At 36.1% G+C, this 19278-nt stretch overlaps 1 protein-coding gene across 3 annotated transcripts in view; it reads right to left on the bottom strand.

Moving 5' to 3' along the window:
- Positions 1 to 19278, bottom strand: part of ASAP2 (ArfGAP with SH3 domain, ankyrin repeat and PH domain 2) — a 101794-nt gene that overhangs the window by 30341 nt on the left and 52175 nt on the right. For all 3 annotated transcript variants that reach the window (XM_061989886.1, XM_061989885.1, XM_061989888.1), the window contains exons 6-12: positions 17194 to 17323; positions 15020 to 15105; positions 13591 to 13666; positions 13030 to 13116; positions 6774 to 6877; positions 6601 to 6670; positions 1089 to 1176 (exon numbers count right to left, since the gene is read on the bottom strand). In XM_061989886.1, coding sequence (XP_061845870.1) covers positions 1089 to 1176; positions 6601 to 6670; positions 6774 to 6877; positions 13030 to 13116; positions 13591 to 13666; positions 15020 to 15105; positions 17194 to 17323 — 641 coding nt within the window. The remainder of the gene's footprint in view (positions 1 to 1088; positions 1177 to 6600; positions 6671 to 6773; positions 6878 to 13029; positions 13117 to 13590; positions 13667 to 15019; positions 15106 to 17193; positions 17324 to 19278) is intronic.

The raw sequence follows: 19278 nt of genomic DNA, 5'->3' as shown, positions 1-19278 counted from the left end.
TGAAAGGACACAAAGGAAAGTGTTAGATAAAGAATACAAGTTTTTATCTTGCCAAGATACAGTGGTTTGCCATTTTCAAAAAATATGGAATGTTTTAAAACTCTACAGCAAAACAGACTGAAAACGTGATCTGGAGGAGGCAAAGAAGCTGGTTATGCCTTGTCATATGTGCAACGGGACAAATGAAAATGTTGTGATATGCTGATATTAGGCAAAACATGACACGGTCTTCAGCAAAGAAACAAAGTGCAAAAGTAAACAGGGAAGAACACTTGCTCGTGCAGAAATGGTAAAGCTGTACACTGCACATGTACGCACTAATCTGTTAATGTAAGCAGTATATCTTACATTTTTAAACGTAAAAAGGAATACAAATATAGTTTTAAAACTAAAAATTCCTCCAGTAAAGCAATTCCTCCAATGAGTAATAGATTTACATGCATCTCCCTGAATAATCTGAGGTGTATGTTTTAGTAATGTATTTTTCCTGAGCCTGTAAGTATAATATTGAAGTGTCCCAGTGAGACAACTAAGGACACATTCTACTCTACAATTTTGTATCATCCTGTTCAGTTCCCCAAATTATTAATTTTGTAATGGTTGTAATATGCACATTTTTAATATCATTTTTATATCTAATAAAATAACAAAAATAAAATGTCACTGTTTTCCTCACGGTTACATAGCAAACACTATGCTTAAATGTTAACAAGTTTTCTCAAAGATTAAAAGCTTCTTTTGATCTTATATGAAAGTTGTAACTTTGGATGATGATCAGTTGTAACATTTTCAATGTGAAGAGTGACGTCACAATCAATAATATTATCACTCTACTGCAAGGTGGCACAATATAATATAGAAAGAAGTAAAGACAGCTTTAAAAATGAGTACTTTTCCAAAGAAACAGGTATAGTTAGTTGCATGATGCTAAAATAAGTGATATGGTAAGTTCTCATAGGAAGGGCATTTTATAAAGAGAAGAATTCCACAACTTTGAAAACGTAAGTGAATTGCTGACCCATCTACAGAAATAATGCAAAACTCTCTGATATTATCTTCAAGTTAAAAGACCTGAACAACAAACCTACGTGATATGAGGTCAAAACATTTTTTCTCCTCTGGGTTTGTTTTCACTTGGCAGGTTAACAGATTGAGCTTTGCTGGAGGTCGGTTAGCCTATTTGAAGATAAAACACACATGTTTTAGTATATTTACGCTGACTGAGTCTTGCAGTCTAGAGGCACACGACAACATCCACCAGCCAAAAAGACTTGGCAAACGGCTGTTACTTTAATTTTTAAGGCAGCCAGGTTTTCATTTACATTTTTTTCTGCATCATGGTTTGTAAAAGACATTTTCTTATTTTTAGCTACTTTGCTTTTGGGTAACGGGATAGACACTACAATTTTAAAAGGGGATAGGGGTAAAAATCACTTTCATTACCACTACTCTGATCGCCTTGCAGCACTTATCTGAAGGAATCAGATTTGACAAAGAGACAGAGTAACTTTATGTTAACATTTAGACCATTGGTTTAAAAAGAAACTTAGTTATCTAGGTTTTCAATAATCAAATAATTTGACTCCTGCTAATGTCTTTAAAGAAAGTCTACATAATCAGCTTAGAAAAAACAATTTTTAAGATCAGTAAAGGGACACAACGAAGTAAAGTAAGAAGTCTGCACAGAGAAGTCTTGCAACAAATATATGCAAAACTAAACTGAGATAGCTCATTACTAAAAAATGTAGTGAAACAAAATATATTCTATAATGCTGTATGTTTTCTAGTCCAGTTCTTCTCTGTGGTTTTAGATCCTTACTGAATAAAAAGTCGCAATGTTCTACTAAAAACAAAATGTGCAAACAAACATTTTGAAAAAAGTCTCACAAAGGCTACAATGACTTTCCCAATATCATTTCTGCATTAATGACTCCCTTACTTTAACCTGCTTGTCCTACAGACCTGAGGTAGGCCCTACAAAGATGTTATGTTTGCAACCCTATCTTGAGAAATAGCTTGCACTTGCTACAATGGATAACTAGTTTCACACTTCTTTTAGAATAATTAGGTCAAAAAGCAGGTTTCAGTACAAAGATTCCGCTTTAGACAATATCTGAAAAGTAATAATTTTAATAATTAGGAAAATACTATTATAAAGATAGTAATATACATAAACACATTGCTGCACTTGTGTTCTAATAATTGGAATCCAGTTGCTAAAACACAATTTAATCATCTAAACAAGAACTATTATCAAACAAAGCTTAACTACGACATAATGTAATTAATTTGAAATGAATCATAAGAAACATAGATCTTCTCAATTTCTTATAAATTTATTGATGAAAACATTCAAAAAAGAACAGATAACAAGCCTGGAGAGTCTAGATTTCCTTGAAACAATCTAATAAAATGAAGTAGCTGGCCAAAAAAGAACATCAGTATTTTATCTAAAGACCAGTAAAAAAATCAAAACCCTGGAGAAACCTAAAAAAAGAAACAACTACATTTTTCTTTTCCTGCTTGTTTCTTGTAAAAAAGAAAGCAAGTTGTCCCCCAAAACAGCATGCTCATGCTTTGCCCAACATAAGTTGCAGGCGTGACAAAGTTATGCAGTCTTTTAACAACAAAGCTGCAGGTCACTTGCTGGGCAACATAAAACAAAACCGTACTCAAGAGATGTTTTGAAGGCAGCAAGATGACAATTAATTGACAACCACATTGTATTCTCTGCCTTGTAAATAGCTTTTCAAATTCCACACATTCCTTTTAGTAGTAAAAACACATGCGCTTTTCATTATTTTAGTCCATTTAACAATAGTTCTTTGTAACTAGAAGTATGCAAGAAGACAGATTGAAAATGCTAGCTTGGGCCTGCTTTCTCAGTTATATTTAAATATACTTCATATCCATAGCACTAAAGTTTCCAGTGTTTACGTTTTTAATGCAACTCTTTGTCCAAGAACTGTCTAGAAGCTGTCTATGATGAAAACAATGCCCATAATGAAAAGAAAGAAAAAAAAAATCAAAATGTAAGTATACGGTGAACACACCACTGGGCAATTCATGCATATCTTTCTCACAGGCTCTATCAGAATATCAAAATACAAGTAAATGGACGTAAATTTAGGTTAAGAAAGAATCCACTTGCCCCGGGTCTTTGGATCTGAAGCACATTCAAGGCCTAACCATTTCTCTATAACTTGAAATATGAAGTTGTAAATGGATCCACTAAAACGTTTCAGAGAGGCTCAAAGGTCCAATATACACAGCACTCATCTCTCTGGATAGGAGAACGCAGTGTAAGAACTCCATTTAAGGATCTGAGAACCCCAAAAACTGTCTCCAACAACCTAAAACATTAGGCCAATATGCTGATGTTGGAATCCAAATATATTCCAAAGCTTTTAATGGAGGATCTTGTAACCTAAAGCCTGCATTAACTCAAACTCATTACACAAGGGTATTAAAAACCCCTGACATCTTTGCATGTGGCTGATACCACCTCATTCACATTTCTATCCTGCAGCCAAACAACAGCCTCCTCCCACCCACCTCTGCAACATATGCCTGTTACTTGGCAGACAACACGCTCCCATCACATGGCAAGTGCTGCTTGGGGAGAAGTTAGAGCTGCAAGCCAAAGGGAGGTAAGGCTTGTAAATTCCTTAGCCACATTAGGCTGTAGTGGATCCAGACATTTGACAGGATTAGGAGACACTCAAAATCAGAAGCAGTAACTAAAGAGTCATTGAACTGCTATTACACTATTTGTTTGAAACCACTGAGCTACATTTTCCTGCTGAAGCCTCTTACTAGAAAATTACATTTCAGACTACTGTTGAATTTTTGGACACCCATGTCAACACACCAACATCCTGCAAAGATATGCTGCCACCTCTCATACTGTATCTGCAGACTTTAGCAACAACTCATCTTCCTTCTTGTAGAGACAGCAACTCTCTGTCCAGCAAAACTGGACATCATCTATCCCAGCAACAAACACTAAGAGTAGCAATTAAAAGGTTAGGCCTTTAAGAAAGTGCCAAGGAATGCCATGATATAGAGCTGATTTTTAACAAAGGCACGGTCAAATATGTCCACTTACTTAATAGACTGTTTGGTTGATTTCCTTGTGCATTTTTGTTGTGTATCACAGTGATTTACTTAAGAATAAAAAGATTAAATGATGTTTCCAGCAGTAAAGAAAGAACAACAAAAAAGTTTCCTTAATAATGAGTCTCTCCTTCCTTTTTTGCAGACAACCACCAAATTCCATTTAAAGAGGATTCCATCCTCTTTAAAAACAAATCATCTTTGAGGAATCTCAAGTTACTCAAATTTAAGCTTTTCAGTTGTGAGTTCTTGATCTGGAAACCACTTAGGAATTCCTGTTTACCTGGTTCAATCTGCTTCTATCATTGTTTATTCATCCACATGCATTACATTGCAGTCAGGTAGATGTCAGAAAATTTGCAACACTTTGTGTAATACTTACACAAAGAAGCAGTGTCTGGTTTTCCATCAATCATTACATTGGCATGAATGCCAAGTTCTTTGAAGCTTTTAAGTTGTCTAAAACTACAACTTCTGCACATGCCAATGCAGACACATATACTGAGCGTTACAGCTGGTTGACTTACAGAGAAGCAACCATGTTCTCCCCATCCATATCAGGAGAGTACTTGGCAATCAAGTTTAAGTCTGATTATAGCATCTGCGACTGCCTGAAGACAGATGTTCTAGAAGCTAACCAAAATAATAGTCCCACATAACAGGAAGCTACATGACCAAAGAACAAAAATCCATGAAGAATACTTAGCCTTTAAAGGAAAAGCATTTACAAATTTCTATTTGATAAAGCAAATAAAACTGACAACTGAATTTGAGAGATGGTTCACTTTGACAGACAGCTGGGAAGAGAGAATACACATCATATTTTAGAGACCAAGAGATATCAACCCCCAGAAAGCTTGGGAATCAATGTTGTTACTTCAAAAGTCTCAGAAGACGTTCAGAGCAGCCCAGAAAATTGTTAAACAGAAATTGCCTCTACTCATTTCAACATCTATGAAACAAGCATTAATTTTTTTACACAAAACTGCCCTCAATGCATAAGTGGAAAGTGAACAAATAAGTAAAAATACTTTATAGGGGTGCAATTTAAAACAAGAAGGTACACTTTTTATATTACAAAATTAAAAATATCAATATCAAACTTGTGAAAGGCACACATCAAAATTCACATTCACATTCATAACGTAGATACCTTAGCAACTCATTTTCAACTGCAGCTCCATGGCTTTCAGTGGGAACTTACTGCTTCTAAAAATGTTAGACCATCTGGTAGACAGCTTATTAAAAGAGAACCATAGTATTGTGACAGACTCAGTAACTGTACTTGCATGTAAATGTTTTAAAATTCTGCTCCACAAGTGGATTTTGTGGCCTCTGTCAGCCATGAGTTGCCCTAGTTGCACTCCTACCATTACTGCAGGCCAATGCCAAGTGCATTTACAGCACATAGAGATAGTGGTATAGAAACACTGGAGAGACTTTTCTTTGAGAAAGGCACACTTGTACACTCTCAAATGAGAACAGAGAGAAACTAGTGGACAATTCCAAAGCCATAGTAACCACTGTACTTCGCAGGCCTGGTTTTGCACTCCTCCTTAACTTCTAATTGTGAGTTCAGAAGGCAACAGCTTGTGGTCAGATGCACAAATAAGAGATTGATTCACTTTTGCTGCTAGGGTCAACATGTAGTCATAGCAACAGGCATAACAGGATGAAGAACAGGATGGTTCATAACAGGATCAAGAAATAGGACTGTTTATTCGACCAGGGATGGGAAATACTGTCACTGAGTTCCTTTTGCCTTAAAAAACTTTCTTAAAAGTTTTGAGAAAGCAATATAAAAAGAGAAAAAGGGAAAGCAAAACCAGTTGAGTTCAAAGTCAAATGTAAAAGGTTTAAAGTATGAAAGTATAAAGTTTTAAAACATTAAGTATAAATACTAGAAGTTTGTTATGTGTTTCAAATATTGGTAGCAAATAAAGGGATTTCCAACTTTATATCTCTGGTTATTCTGGTAGAAGTTGCATTCGGAGTTGATCTTCCCCAACAACTACTCCCCAGAAAAGCTACTTTCATAACTGGTAACCATATAGCAATAAATCTGATTCAGCATTCTCTCAGTTTGTCTTGTAAATAGAAAAGTTGTTTAATCCATATCTAAAAGATGACTTCATGTCCAATCATATCTTTCAAAAAAACCCCCAAAAAAGTCACATGAAGTTAAGTTAAGAGTTTGTACTTTTAGATAGTCTGATAAAGTATGAACAGTCTACATGAACTAAATGAGTCATTAAGAAAGCCATTTTTTTCCCATTAGAAGTCATGAGCATTAGAACGGTTGTATTTTTAGAGACTCCGTATGTCTTGATATTTCTGAAAGACTGCCTTAAAAAAAAAGTATCCATCATATTTAAAACCCTGCATCAGCAATCTAGCTAATTCCAAATTATAAATATAGACCAGCATGGCTTGCCTTTCTGTATTAGCAACCATGTACATAAAATACAGTAAACAAATACTTACTGTACCATGGGAAATGGTAAGAAAACCATTTTTAACCGAGCACTTTCTTTTCTGCCACACTTTTCTGATTCTAGGGGAAAAAAAAAAGGTGCCTCAGTTTTTAATATATTTAGTATTGCACTGCTTCAGCTCTTGGGCCTAACCTTTTTTCAGTAGAACCCAGCAGTACTTACCCATCACTTTTTTTGTACAGACTACCATTTCGTTCAGTGCCATGTTCCTTGTTTCCCTGAGGCTGATGTAAACTGTAAGCTGTACTCTGACGGATCTGAGAATCCTGAAATATACAGAATAGCAATTTCTAATGCATTCCACACCTTTAATGAAAATATGCCCCCTATTAATGAGTTACAGAGCCTTTATGTCCTGCTTTAGTCTCATAGGCCAAATGAAGCACATTTTTCCTCAGTAAGAAAAAATAAAATCCATTTCTTTTTTCAGAGGGCACAAAAGACATTTGACAAGTAGTCACTATCAGCATCTTCCAAAATATCTTACTTGCTTTTATTTATACTATTGTCCTTAATATATGGGGGTTTTAACCCAAAAATTAATTGAGTAGCAGGCTTGCAAATACTCTTGCAAAGACTGCAGTGTACAAACACTAAAGATTGTTACCTGTAACTCTTACTGAACACTTCCATTGCAAAAAAATTACATCTATAAATTTGAATAAGTGGTTTTCCTTGTGGAAACTGAAAGACGTTATTGCCTGAAAAGCAGAAGAGACCTCCTGGAAACGTAGCTCAGAAGTACAAAAGAAAACTGAAAAGCTATTTCCGTAAGAAGAATAATTTAAACTAAAACATCTTGAACAAAGCAAAATTCTGGGATGGGAAATGACAAAGATTAAGTAAACCCAACTCATTGCTTTCAGAACTACATAGAGTCAGGATCTACTGCAGATAATGAGGAAACTGATGTGTCATTAGCAGTAGCTAACATGATGGGATGGACTTTTCAACGCATTCAGTAATAACTACTTCTACTTATAATGTTTATTTTCTTTTCTATCATCTTTGCTCAATGGCCATAATAAACTTCTCTTATATATGGTGGATAATACAAGTACAGTGAGGAAAAAGATCGCAAAGCATTTCACTTAAATGACTGAGCTACTCTAGGCAAAATCTTAAGAAAAACTAAGAAAGTTATTAATTTTGATAAAGAGATGAGCTAGTTTGTCTAAGATATACTAACAGTACAATCACAAGATACATCAGTTTGGGTTTTCAGATTGTACATGTGCTAAATTACACAGTGAATTAAAAAGCAAGAATTAGGAAGATAGTTCATCTGTAATTAAAATTAGCTTCACACACTTAATTAGCCTAAGTATGAGACATTTTTGGATATAAGCAGGGGAAAAAGACAAACTAAACCTAAGAATACATACGGACTGCTCTTTTCCCCAAAGAATGACAGCTCAAATGGAATCCTTTACAAGCTCCAGTAGCACATTCTGCTACCAAAGCTACCAGTGCAATCAAAGTTATTCAGGATTCTGTTCAACAGTAGCAGCAACACATAACAGGTCCAAGATATGATGGTAGGGACAGAGTTTCCACCTATTCCATTCCTATTCTCCTGTGCAGTGCACTTCAGATGCCACACCTCCAGGCTGCAGGATTCCTGGCTCATCCTGAACGCACTGTTGGAGCTCAGTAGTCCTGAGAATTGTCAGCTGAGCTCAAGACAGACTGCAGCACTCCTTGGTGCTCCTTTTCAGGTGAAGCAGCCTGTGCCCACTTCCCTGTCTCTCAGCTAGCAATCTAGGCAACCGTGTCAGGTAGCTACAACATTCATCTGAGGCTTTTAAAGGCACTACAAAACCACCACTTAAATGTCTGTGCCTGCCAAGCATCCCTTCGGATTTAAACCAGTTTGTTTACCATTCCTCTCCAGCCTGTTTACACAGGTTTATTTGGTTTTGTACTCTGGCTGCCCAACATAAAAACAGAACAACATTTAAAAAGAAATCACTCATTAAGAATCGCTGCATGCATACATTTACTGACTTCTGAAGAAAATCTGATCTGAGGCTGCCTATCGCCTTGATCTCTGACTCCCATTTGTCAGTAAAGGAACTCCATTCCCGTGAAGATTAGAGGTCTTACAGGAAATTAATTTCAGTTCTCCACATCCTCAATTATGTAAAGACTTCAGATGACCTCAAACACCTGCCCATAGCACCATTCCCATTACTCAAGATTGTGCTGTTACTTTTTGTGCACTATTTTCTGCTGCATTTCAGCTACCTCACTTCAGCTGTTGTTTACATTCAGCTGCTGTGTTTGGCTACACTGGCAAGGCAATAATACAAGCTTCCTGCCTTATTTCAACCAGAGAGGAAGCTGCTGTAGCTGACGTGTATTTCCACACATTCATTACTATGAACAGTATCTTTAAAAAATTTAGTGCTATTTCATGAAAACAATTTAAGTATAATAGAAGAGAGTTTCAATTTTAAATCCTTGGTTCAGACCACTTCCGAATCAAGTGTCCTGTGTGGTTGTCAAGTGATGGTTTTCCACAGCTCTCTGACAAGCAAGCCCATGATTCTGATCTAGCTCCTAACAGGCGGGATGCCGTACCGAAAATCACCACAACAATTAACATCCTTCCGGGCAATTTTTTCATGCCTTTTCCATATGCAGGATCCCCAAAGGATCTTCCCTTATTTCTGGTTCATATATTGCACATAACAGGCACCAAAATCACAGATAACAGGGTCAGACCCAACGGCCTCATCAGAGGAGCAGGAACAATGTACATTACCTGTGGGAGGAAACGGATCACCACAGGATACAGGACATACCTAGTGCGGAGTATTGTCATTTTAAATACCTCTTGAACATAAGATCAGAACAGACTGAAGTACAAGAAATTGAAAGCCTAAGAAATTGAACTTTGCCCACTTTATCAGCTTTGAAATACAGACAGGCATACAAAAAAACCCACGTGAGTCACTTCGTTGCAGCATGTTTATAGCGAATCACTGCACTGACCATAAAGAGGTTTGAAATTATTTCTTCCACAGCCTTATAAAGACCAACTGACTTCCAAATCAAGCTGAACAGCACAGGTAAAAGTGAAAGAAATGTGAAAACAGCATTCTGTAGAGATGGTCTGTAGCTACTGTTAAGAGATATTCTAAAAACTCATGTATCAGACCCAACACAATAGAACTTGCCATACAAGGTGCTTTAACTTACATACAGTAAATTTTGGCTAGTAATTCCACAGCTTCCAGAGAGATGCATTTTAGACTGTTCAGATCAGATGTATAAAGCTGCCAAAATCCCTTACAGCTCTCCAGGAACCTGAGCTTCTCATGTAATTGCAGGATCAAGAGAATGTTTCAGAGATCTGTCTCTTATCTATTACAGTTCCAAAGATCCTCCAACAGATTTATCTGTTGGAATCTCCTTCAGTCATTCTCTCCTATAGTAAAGCTACTGGTTTGTGGTTTGTTTTTTTTGTCAAGAAGTACAATATTTAACGTATTTTGCAGTGGTCAAAATAGATTAAAGGTTCTACCAAACATGCAGAAGAAGTAGAAGCAAATCTACACACTAGAGTAAGGTCACCTTCAGAGAAGACAAGGAGAGTGAGATATTAAGGCTATGCAACCCTAAGGTTGATCTCAAAATTGTAGGAGCTCTGGATTTTGAAAAATAAATGTTTTAAAATTAGAAATTATAGAGGTGTACACATAATAACATTTCAAAAAGATGACTCAGTACAAATCAGGTTTGAGATAGTCTGTGCAGGAGGGAACTATATATACAGGCACAACAAAAAAGATTTGTGTCTTTTCTTTTTTAAGCACAACAGAAACAGTACTTGTCAATGTTCTATTATTTCAGACATGAAATCCATTTTAATCTAAAGTACATATATCTTAAAAATCTTGCAAGAACATCAAATCAAGCAACTGGATTTAGTTCCCAAAATAGAGTGCAACGGAAATCACCAATTTGTCTTACAGCAATTTTCTTGCTCAAGGACAATCTGATAACTTTTTTTTTTGGTAACACAACAAACAGAAGATGAGGGGAAAAAAAAGAACCATTCTTTTCATATCAACAGAAAAAAGCTCACAAGGAAAATCCAGTTTCTTGTAATCTGAATGGAAATCATGCCAATTATTTTCATTAAAACATAGTAACACTTACTCTCCTAGACTTCGGTCACAAAACGTAAATGCATTTCAGGAAGGAAAAAGAAATCAGTTATAGTAAAGGAAATTACAATGCAACAAGGATAATATTAGTGGGTCATACAGTAAATTATACCAGGATTGTTTGGCATTGCACTGATAACTGATGTTTTCAAAACCACTTTAAAAATAATTGTAGTACCTCTCACACTCTGCAGGTAAGTGCCTATATCTAAATTTGCAGAGTTAATAAATAGTGAATATAGCATAAAGCACTTCACATTCGTATTTTTAAATGCAACAAAAACAAGTACAAACAATAAATTCCTGCGCGTTGTAAGATTATCCAGTCTGTGCAAAGATGCGTGTGCTCATTGCATTGGCCATACACATTCTATATCAGTATCACTGATAAGCACGTAAACAGAGAGAAGCGACATTCCCAGCAACCATGAAACCCAACTGCTTCTATTGCCCTCTAGAACAAAGACCAGAATAAAATAACAAGCCTGCTAACACATCCTAAATAACAAAGACTCCCTATTGAGAGTGGGTAATCAATGGTGAATCCAAAGTAGTTACCATTTCCACTAGGATCACAAGTCTTTCACTCCACAGAGCTCAAATTTGGACATTTTAATCAAATGCACTCCTTTGTGAGTTCCAAATGCCAGGTGCAATCGACCAAAGTGCCTGCAAACTGTTTGGGACTTCAAATACCATGGCCACAAACTCCACATCATAACAAACAGCACCTCAAAGCGAAGAGCGTTTTACGACTGTACCGATGACTAAAGCAAATCATAGAATAACAGACTGGTTTGGCTTGAAAGAGACCTTTAAAAGTCATCTATAGTCCAGCCCTCAGGACATGGGCAGAAATGTCTTTCACTAGATTAGGTTGCTCAACAGCCACTCTCAGGCCACCGGTAGGAGCCAGGAATCACCATAAACTTTTACAGGAAGATGAAATCAAGAGTGGAAAAGATCGAAAAAGTCTCTGAGCTCTGCAGACTAAACTATTTCATTGTGGTCCCTCTCACAAAGAGAATCTGAAAAGGAGGGTGGTTCATTAATTGCTTAGTCATAGTTCAGCATGCACACAGAGGAAGCTGGCTGTCATTTATTTACATGAAGAGGAAGCACTAGCAATCTGAAACAAAAGCAGACCTGGTATTTAGGACTAGATAATATAAAAGATGTTTGCTTCCAGATCAGAGTTTGCCAAATACAACCACTCTCACATTTTTGAAACCTAACAGCAACAGTAACCAAAACTCAAAAAAATACTTCTTTATATGGTTTGGAATACTATTGTGTGATAAGATTGTACTGTAAGATTGTGCCCCTGTAGTCAAGAAGGCCAATGGCATTCTGGGATGCATTAAGAAGAGTGTGGCCAACAGCTCAAGGGATGTTCTGCTCCCTCTCTACTCTGCCCTGGTGAGGCCTCATCTGGAGTCCTGTGTCCAGCTCTGGGCTCCTCAGCTCAAGAGGGATAGAGAACTTCTGGAGAGAGTCCAGCACAGGATCATCAAGATGATCACGGGGCTGGAGCATCTTCCTTATGAGGAAAGGCTGCGGGAACTGGGCTGCTTAGTCTATAGAAAAGGAGACTGAGGGGAGAACTCATGAATATTTACAAACATCTAAATGGCAGATGTCAGAAGATTGGGACATCCCTTTTCTGTCCTGTATCTAGCAACAGAGCAGGGGGTAATGGGAAGAAGCTGGAACACAAAAAGTTCCATTTAAACATAAGAAAAAACTATTTTTCCTGTTCAGGTGAGGAAGCCCTGGCACAGGCTGTCCAGGGAGGGTGTGGAGACTCCTTCTCTGGAGGTTTTCAAAACCAACCTGGACACATTCCTCTGTGACCTAATCTAGGTGGATTTGCTTGAGCAGGGGGGTTGGACTAGATGATCTCTAGAGGTCCCTTACCAATCCCTACCATTCTATGATTCTAATCAAATCTCCTTCATACTGCCAAAGTTCTTCCATTATCAGTTTGAGCAACACACACACCATTGGCTGTTAGTTCACAGATAGTGCACCATCTCAAATATTTTGCATTATTGGTAACAAAACCCCTCTGTTTTGCAATGAAGTCTTACCCATTTTTACCGGAAATTAATTATTTTTAATAAAAAAAGATAAACAAAATTAGATGGCTGAAAAAGTTTAAAAATAGCTTGATTCCAAATACTAACATTACTTCAGAAGTATTAAAATGAGTACTTCACAGTTAAATCACCTTATATACTCACCTCTTTCTGATCAACCTGGAGTGCTGATTTTAAAATATCTCTAAGCTGAGTTAACTGTCTTCTTTCCTCATCTTGTGCTTGTTTAATCTTGAATGAAGAAAAACATGGATAAAAATAACAGTATTGTTTCTTTTCAAGGCAATTCTTCCAATTTTGCTACTTAATTTTTCTGAGAAACGTTCAACAAGAATGACAACACAAAGAGAAAAGATAACACGACAATTTAACTTTATATCTTCATAAAACTTGACAATGGCAAGGACACTGCTGGCTTAAAGCTTTAATATTACCTCACACTGTTCTTGCTTCCTTGTGTTCAATTTGAAAACACATGGTATTTTCCACTTAGTAAAACATTTTAGAACAAAGGTTGGTTTCCTAACATTTTGCACAGTGGCGTGTTGAACTGAAAATAAGGCTTCTAGATATGACACTAAACTAAAGTTTTAGTCAAAACCTTAACATGTTGACTATTAAAATAATCAGCCAATCACAACCAAAATGATCACTTATACTGAAAAAACTAAGATTACAACCCAAATGTGAAGGGTTGCTACTCACTGTATAAAGATCTGTCGAGAGTGTCTCAATTGAAGGCTTAAGACTTTCAACTGCTTTTAACCCATCCTGAAAGAAACTTTAAAAGAAAAAACAGAAGGCAAACTTATTAAACTTTACTTTTACATTTTCTGTTTCAGGAAGTTGGAAAGGAAGATGTGCATATTATTATACCATGCCATAAACTTCAAAACATTAAACATTTATTATTATGCATCTTTGATTGATCCACCTCTTTATTTCCATCATAACTTATTCTAATATGCAAAATTCCCAATTAAATTCAGAACTGCAACAATCCTCTGCCATAGAAGTTTTCCTCCTTCTCACCTCAAATACAAGTTCTCATCCCACTTTTTGAAGTGAACAAGAATCATTTGTAGAACAGAAAAAGCTGTAGTAGATATAAAATAATTGTGACTTCTTGGAGCCAAATGATTTCACATCTGATGCAATTGTCCTACTAAAGGAGAATTTCTTTGTTTCCCAAGCATTAATTATGGCCTACATACAAACTGAATATATCACATCTTACTGTATCGTATGTATTTTTGTATTGGCACAGTAATGTTACCTATGCCAAGAAGTCCAGCTCTCATAAAGAAAAAAAAGAAAGAAAGAAATCATAACTACAAGCATGTTTGATTAAAAATTGCTGTCCTATTTGTAACAAAAAATATTTTTGTTCTGGAAAGTAGACATGAAAGTGACAACAGAACACAGCATTTATGTTGTTCAAATTTTATTACATGAAAAGAGCAGATGAATGACAAACTACAAGGGAAACTGGTTTTCAAAGCATCATAGCTATGTAGGGAAAAAACTGACACAGATGCAGTCTGGCCTTTTCAAATGAAAATGATTTGAAAAGGTTAACAGTGGCTCTTTCAAGTTCATAGCTATGACTTTATTGCTGTATTAGTAATCTGTAAGACTACCATAAAGAGGTACACCATTCCAATAGGAGCTTTGTGTTTTATGATCCAGTCCTCCAATTAATTAGAAAAAGAATGATTCTTTCAATATAATTTTATCCCACTGCTTACGCATTTTCCTGAGCATAGAATGAATTTAGATTATTGGATACACTCAAAAAAGCCTGTCAAAGCTAATGGACCACTAACTAATAGACCAAATTAATAGCTCTGTTTCAGGAACAGTTTATGAAATATGCCAAACTACTACATAGCACTCCTTGGGAACAGACAATTACATTTTATAGGACTAGCTCAACTTCATTACATGTTTTGAAATATAGTAACAAAAGCAATGGCTAATCTATGACAAGAGCAATTTGTCAAAAGTATTCAGTGAGAACAGTTAAATCTTAATTTATTTTGAAAAATATACAAAAGTGTTATGGTTATGTCAGAAGTTTAAAACAAAATATTGTTCTGGTTATTATATGGATATAAAGAAATCTAAAACATACTTGCACTGAGCATGAAAATACTTGATCAAGTTCTGAAGCAAATCCACTCCTTTTTTAATCTTGATTTCATTGACTTTTAGGAGGTACTGTTAAAACAATAATTCACAAAAGAAATGAGTTATTACTGCTACTATAATTCTTTAACATTTTCTTTTCAGTTATTTCAGCAAGCTTTGACAGATGCAGATTCAGGAGACCTAAAAGAGAATGCATCTTACAGTGGCTTCAAGGGTAACCACACAAAAGTAACTGTCACAGCTGATTTTTTGATACCCTGTAGAGATACTTCGCTATGATTAGTTCAAATTCTTTAAAATATCTTTCATGGCACCTAGTGGAAACCTGTTGTTAAAGGAAACATAAAATGGCTTGTGTAGTAAATTTAGGAACTCATTCTTAAACTTAGCAGTCCATCTAGGTATCTATCTTACTAACTATAAATTCCTTGCAAAACAGATGTCATGAATGAAGAAAGCAGTTTACTCAAAAAAAGTGAGGGGATTTTGACCATTTTTTAAATTTGCCTTCTGATTTTATTTTTTCTCTAACAATTCCTTATACACAGTAATTACAGTAAATTACAGTTTAGCCAGAAATTTTTAAAATCTACTGTCAAGCTAAGAAGTGCAATTAATGTCCCATTTCATTATGCACAATCTTAGTCCATATTAAGTGACAGCTCCTCCCCCGAACTCCACAGCACAAAAGATGTCAGCCGTGCAAGCAGAAGTAAGATTGACCAAATATTTACAGGACTCCTTAAGTGTCCTTAAAATGACAACAACTTTTAATCCCTGCTTAGACAGTGATCTCCAAGCAAAGAAGTGAATGTCTTCTTAGTAATGTTCTAATGAATCTGATCTTCCCCTACTCGCAGTACACCTTAAATCTACTAAAATAAAGCAGTATCCAAGTGATAGTTTTCGATGCTGCAGCTTTTCATGCCGGTTCAAGTAAATGTAGCCTAAATGTAGATATGTGCACTGGATAGTATTACTTAGAAGAAGCAAGTCTCTAGCTCCTGTTAATTTAAAATGGAGCTCTAGGTATTTGGTATTCAGTTCACTTTACAGTACAGTTTACAGAGGACTAGTCTGTACTTACAACTTCATTATGTCAAATCGATGATTTACTAACAAAACCAAAACAAAGTATCCTTTTATGACTATTCGGAGGCATTTAAGAATACACTTCTTTTCCCAAAAATCAGAAGAAATACAGGACTCCACATTTAAGATAACTTGATTCAATTTCACAGACTTCATCCTTCACTTTGTTATCACTACAACTAAAGTGAACTCCTCCTTCACTGTGACACAGGAAAATAGAAGCATCTGTTCCTAGTTGTTGCTTAGGAAGGATGCAGATGGGCAATTTGCTGGCAACATCCATATGTTTATTGGGTACTCAAATTCCTTCATCAGTTTTCAATACTTCAGTCTGACTCCATATAGGAATGTGAAGATTTTCTACTAAGTATCACTGCACGCAGTTACTAAAAGTGGCATTCAAGACAACTGCTGTTAAACTATGTTAGCATATGAGTCCAATTAGCTCTAATCATTGTAGTACAAACTGATGAAACATCTATGATATATTTGAGTTAATGTATAGAAAGAACAAACACAACAACTTGAATTCCCAACCACGGAACGTGAGACGTCCTTAAACGAATTCAAGCAAAAATATTCATATCAGATACAGCATACTGCAAAAATCATAAAGATTTCAAAGTAGACACATTCTGAAACATCTTGAAAGACAACTGGACTCCATCCTTAGCAATTTTTTTCCGTACCAGCCTGTATGCTAGACTGGAGTCTCTCCTCATAATAACGTAACAGCTGTGACCATAGGAACAATTCAGAGAATGAGATAAGGCTTAACATACAATGAAGTAGTAGTGTAAAGGCTTATTTAGTATCATCTCTTAGTGTTTAATTGAGCTTTGTAATTTTTTTTTTTAACAATTTATTTGCTAAGTGAAATTAGAAAAGATGGAAACTGCCTGCAAAGTTACTACATCAGTATTTTAAAAATGCATTTTGGCAAATGGAATCCCCTAATAACTTGTAATTTCCCTTTAACATCACAGTTCTCACTAAACAATTGTGTTTTTCATAGTTTTCTTAAAAACATTAGCAGAATAATATGAATTTCACATTGAGTCTTACCTCACACATCTGTAATTGGAAGAATCTTCTTTCTTTCTCCATCTCTTCAGCAATTTCAGCTCCACTTATTTCTGTACGGATCATCCCATGCAGCTTAGCATGCTCTTTTTTTTCCTTCTCTATTTTTGTTCTATAAGGCAAAGGATCAGTTGATGATGTGAGAAATCCACAGCCTCTCAGGAAACATGGTTATTCACGAAGTCTACTAACAGATGCAGATCCAAACTCTTGTAGCTTTGCATATGACTTGCTTCCAGATGACATTTCAATTGAAAATTGACAATGACTAAAGAACAGCAGTGCCACGCAGTAGCTGAAATCTAATTCAATCATCTGTTAAACTGATGTCCTGACAGATATTCCAAAAGAAGATACTGAATGAGAAGATATTAATTTCTTGTACTGAAGAAAAAAAATGCAGAAACAAAATAATGAATTTTACCTACAAATATAGGGAGTTGTTTAATCCTAAGTGACCAAACACTGCTTAACAGAGTTCAATTATGTCACTAGATTTATTGAGTCTTGCCTGTCATCAAGTCATCTTCTGTATATACAGGGTTTCCTAAGCCAAAATCACAGTTGCCATCTCCACTTGCTACTGAGCCAGTTGGCACTGGGAATGCAGGCCAGCTGGCTGTGTTGCAGACTTCAAAGTCTGCTAGACCAGCTGTCCTAATTCCCTAAAAGTTTCCATGAACATTTTCCAACAGCTCTGAATAAAACAGGTTCTCCTGCAGAATATAAATGAAAAACCAATGCCTGCCATACCATATAACTCTCCTAAACACACTTGTTTCACATTTGTTTCAGCTATTCTCCATATTATTCCTAAGGGCAGCAGCATAATTATACTATCCAGTTAGACAAACAAGCCTGTTATGAAAAGAATATTAACAAAGAAAATACATTAGGGTGTTTACTTTTTGGAGAAAGACTTCACTTTGCCACTTGCACCATTTAAAAGCTGAAAAAATTCTGGAAATATTTTTCTGAAGGAATACTATACCGCTTTTGTACCAGAGGAAGCATTATATAGGAATACGGGAAGCAGATGAGAGGAAAAAATAACACAACTGTCACATCTCCTCCTCACGGGCAGTCAAGTGTCTCTCAGCTCTCTCTCTGTAAAGATGCCATGTCTCAAGTGCTCTCTTAACCTGATGTTAACATTATCCTAAATAGATAATGGGAAAACACCCTAGATGGTCTAAGGACTTCCACTCAACAATATGTTCTGTATTCCTACTTCTCAAGAATGAAAAATTGCCTCCTCTTACATCTCAAAAAGCAAGGAGAAACTAGAATTAATCCCATTAATCCCATCCTGTAACATTCCCACAAGGAAACACTTTGAGCAGCAATTCAAAAAGCCCCACTGCGCTCTGGGTACTGGCAGGCAGGGCAGAGCCAGCCCATGCAGTGTGCCAGCAGCCAGCACACTTAGCCAGCACTGTACTCTGCCACAGCCCAGTACCTCCCACCAGAGGAAAACGTTCAGAGAAAAGCTCCTCTCCTTTGAAATAAATATTCTGAAAGTCTTCACTTGCCCAAGTAAAAATTCAATTCCAGAACATTCTCTTTTCATCAAAAGTAAGACTGTATTCCTACCCACTTACTGCCAATTGTGCCTTTTTGTAGTGATACAGTCCAAACACAAGAATCAACCAGACATCAACTGTAAACAGGGAATATAAACCATTACAAAAAAGATTCACAAAAAGTGATGAACATACAGTTCCTCTCTAGCACACACACTAGGAGAGTTTACATCATATCAGACTTGATAGTACCAAAAAAGTCAAACCTCAGATCAAAGATCCAGGACAGTTGTAGCTCTCTCAACATTAATCTAACAATTCATGAGGCGAGAGAATTCACTGAAATGTGAGACGAGTCTAATAACTACCAGTTGCTACTGTATTTTCATGGTTTGCAAAGAACAATACTAGAACACAGGATGACATAACCACCTCTAAAATGTTATGAGCTTATTAATACGTCATAAGTTGTCCCTAAATGATAGTTAAGTCAAATCTTATGCACAATATTACAACATATATTAAGAAATTTAATTCCCTTTAG

The sequence above is a fragment of the Colius striatus genome, chromosome 2 (genome assembly GCF_028858725.1).
Source record: "Colius striatus isolate bColStr4 chromosome 2, bColStr4.1.hap1, whole genome shotgun sequence".
NCBI lineage: Eukaryota > Metazoa > Chordata > Aves > Coliiformes > Coliidae > Colius > Colius striatus.
Note: the sequence above shows the minus strand (reverse complement) of the source record. Positions and strands in the feature narration are given on the sequence as shown.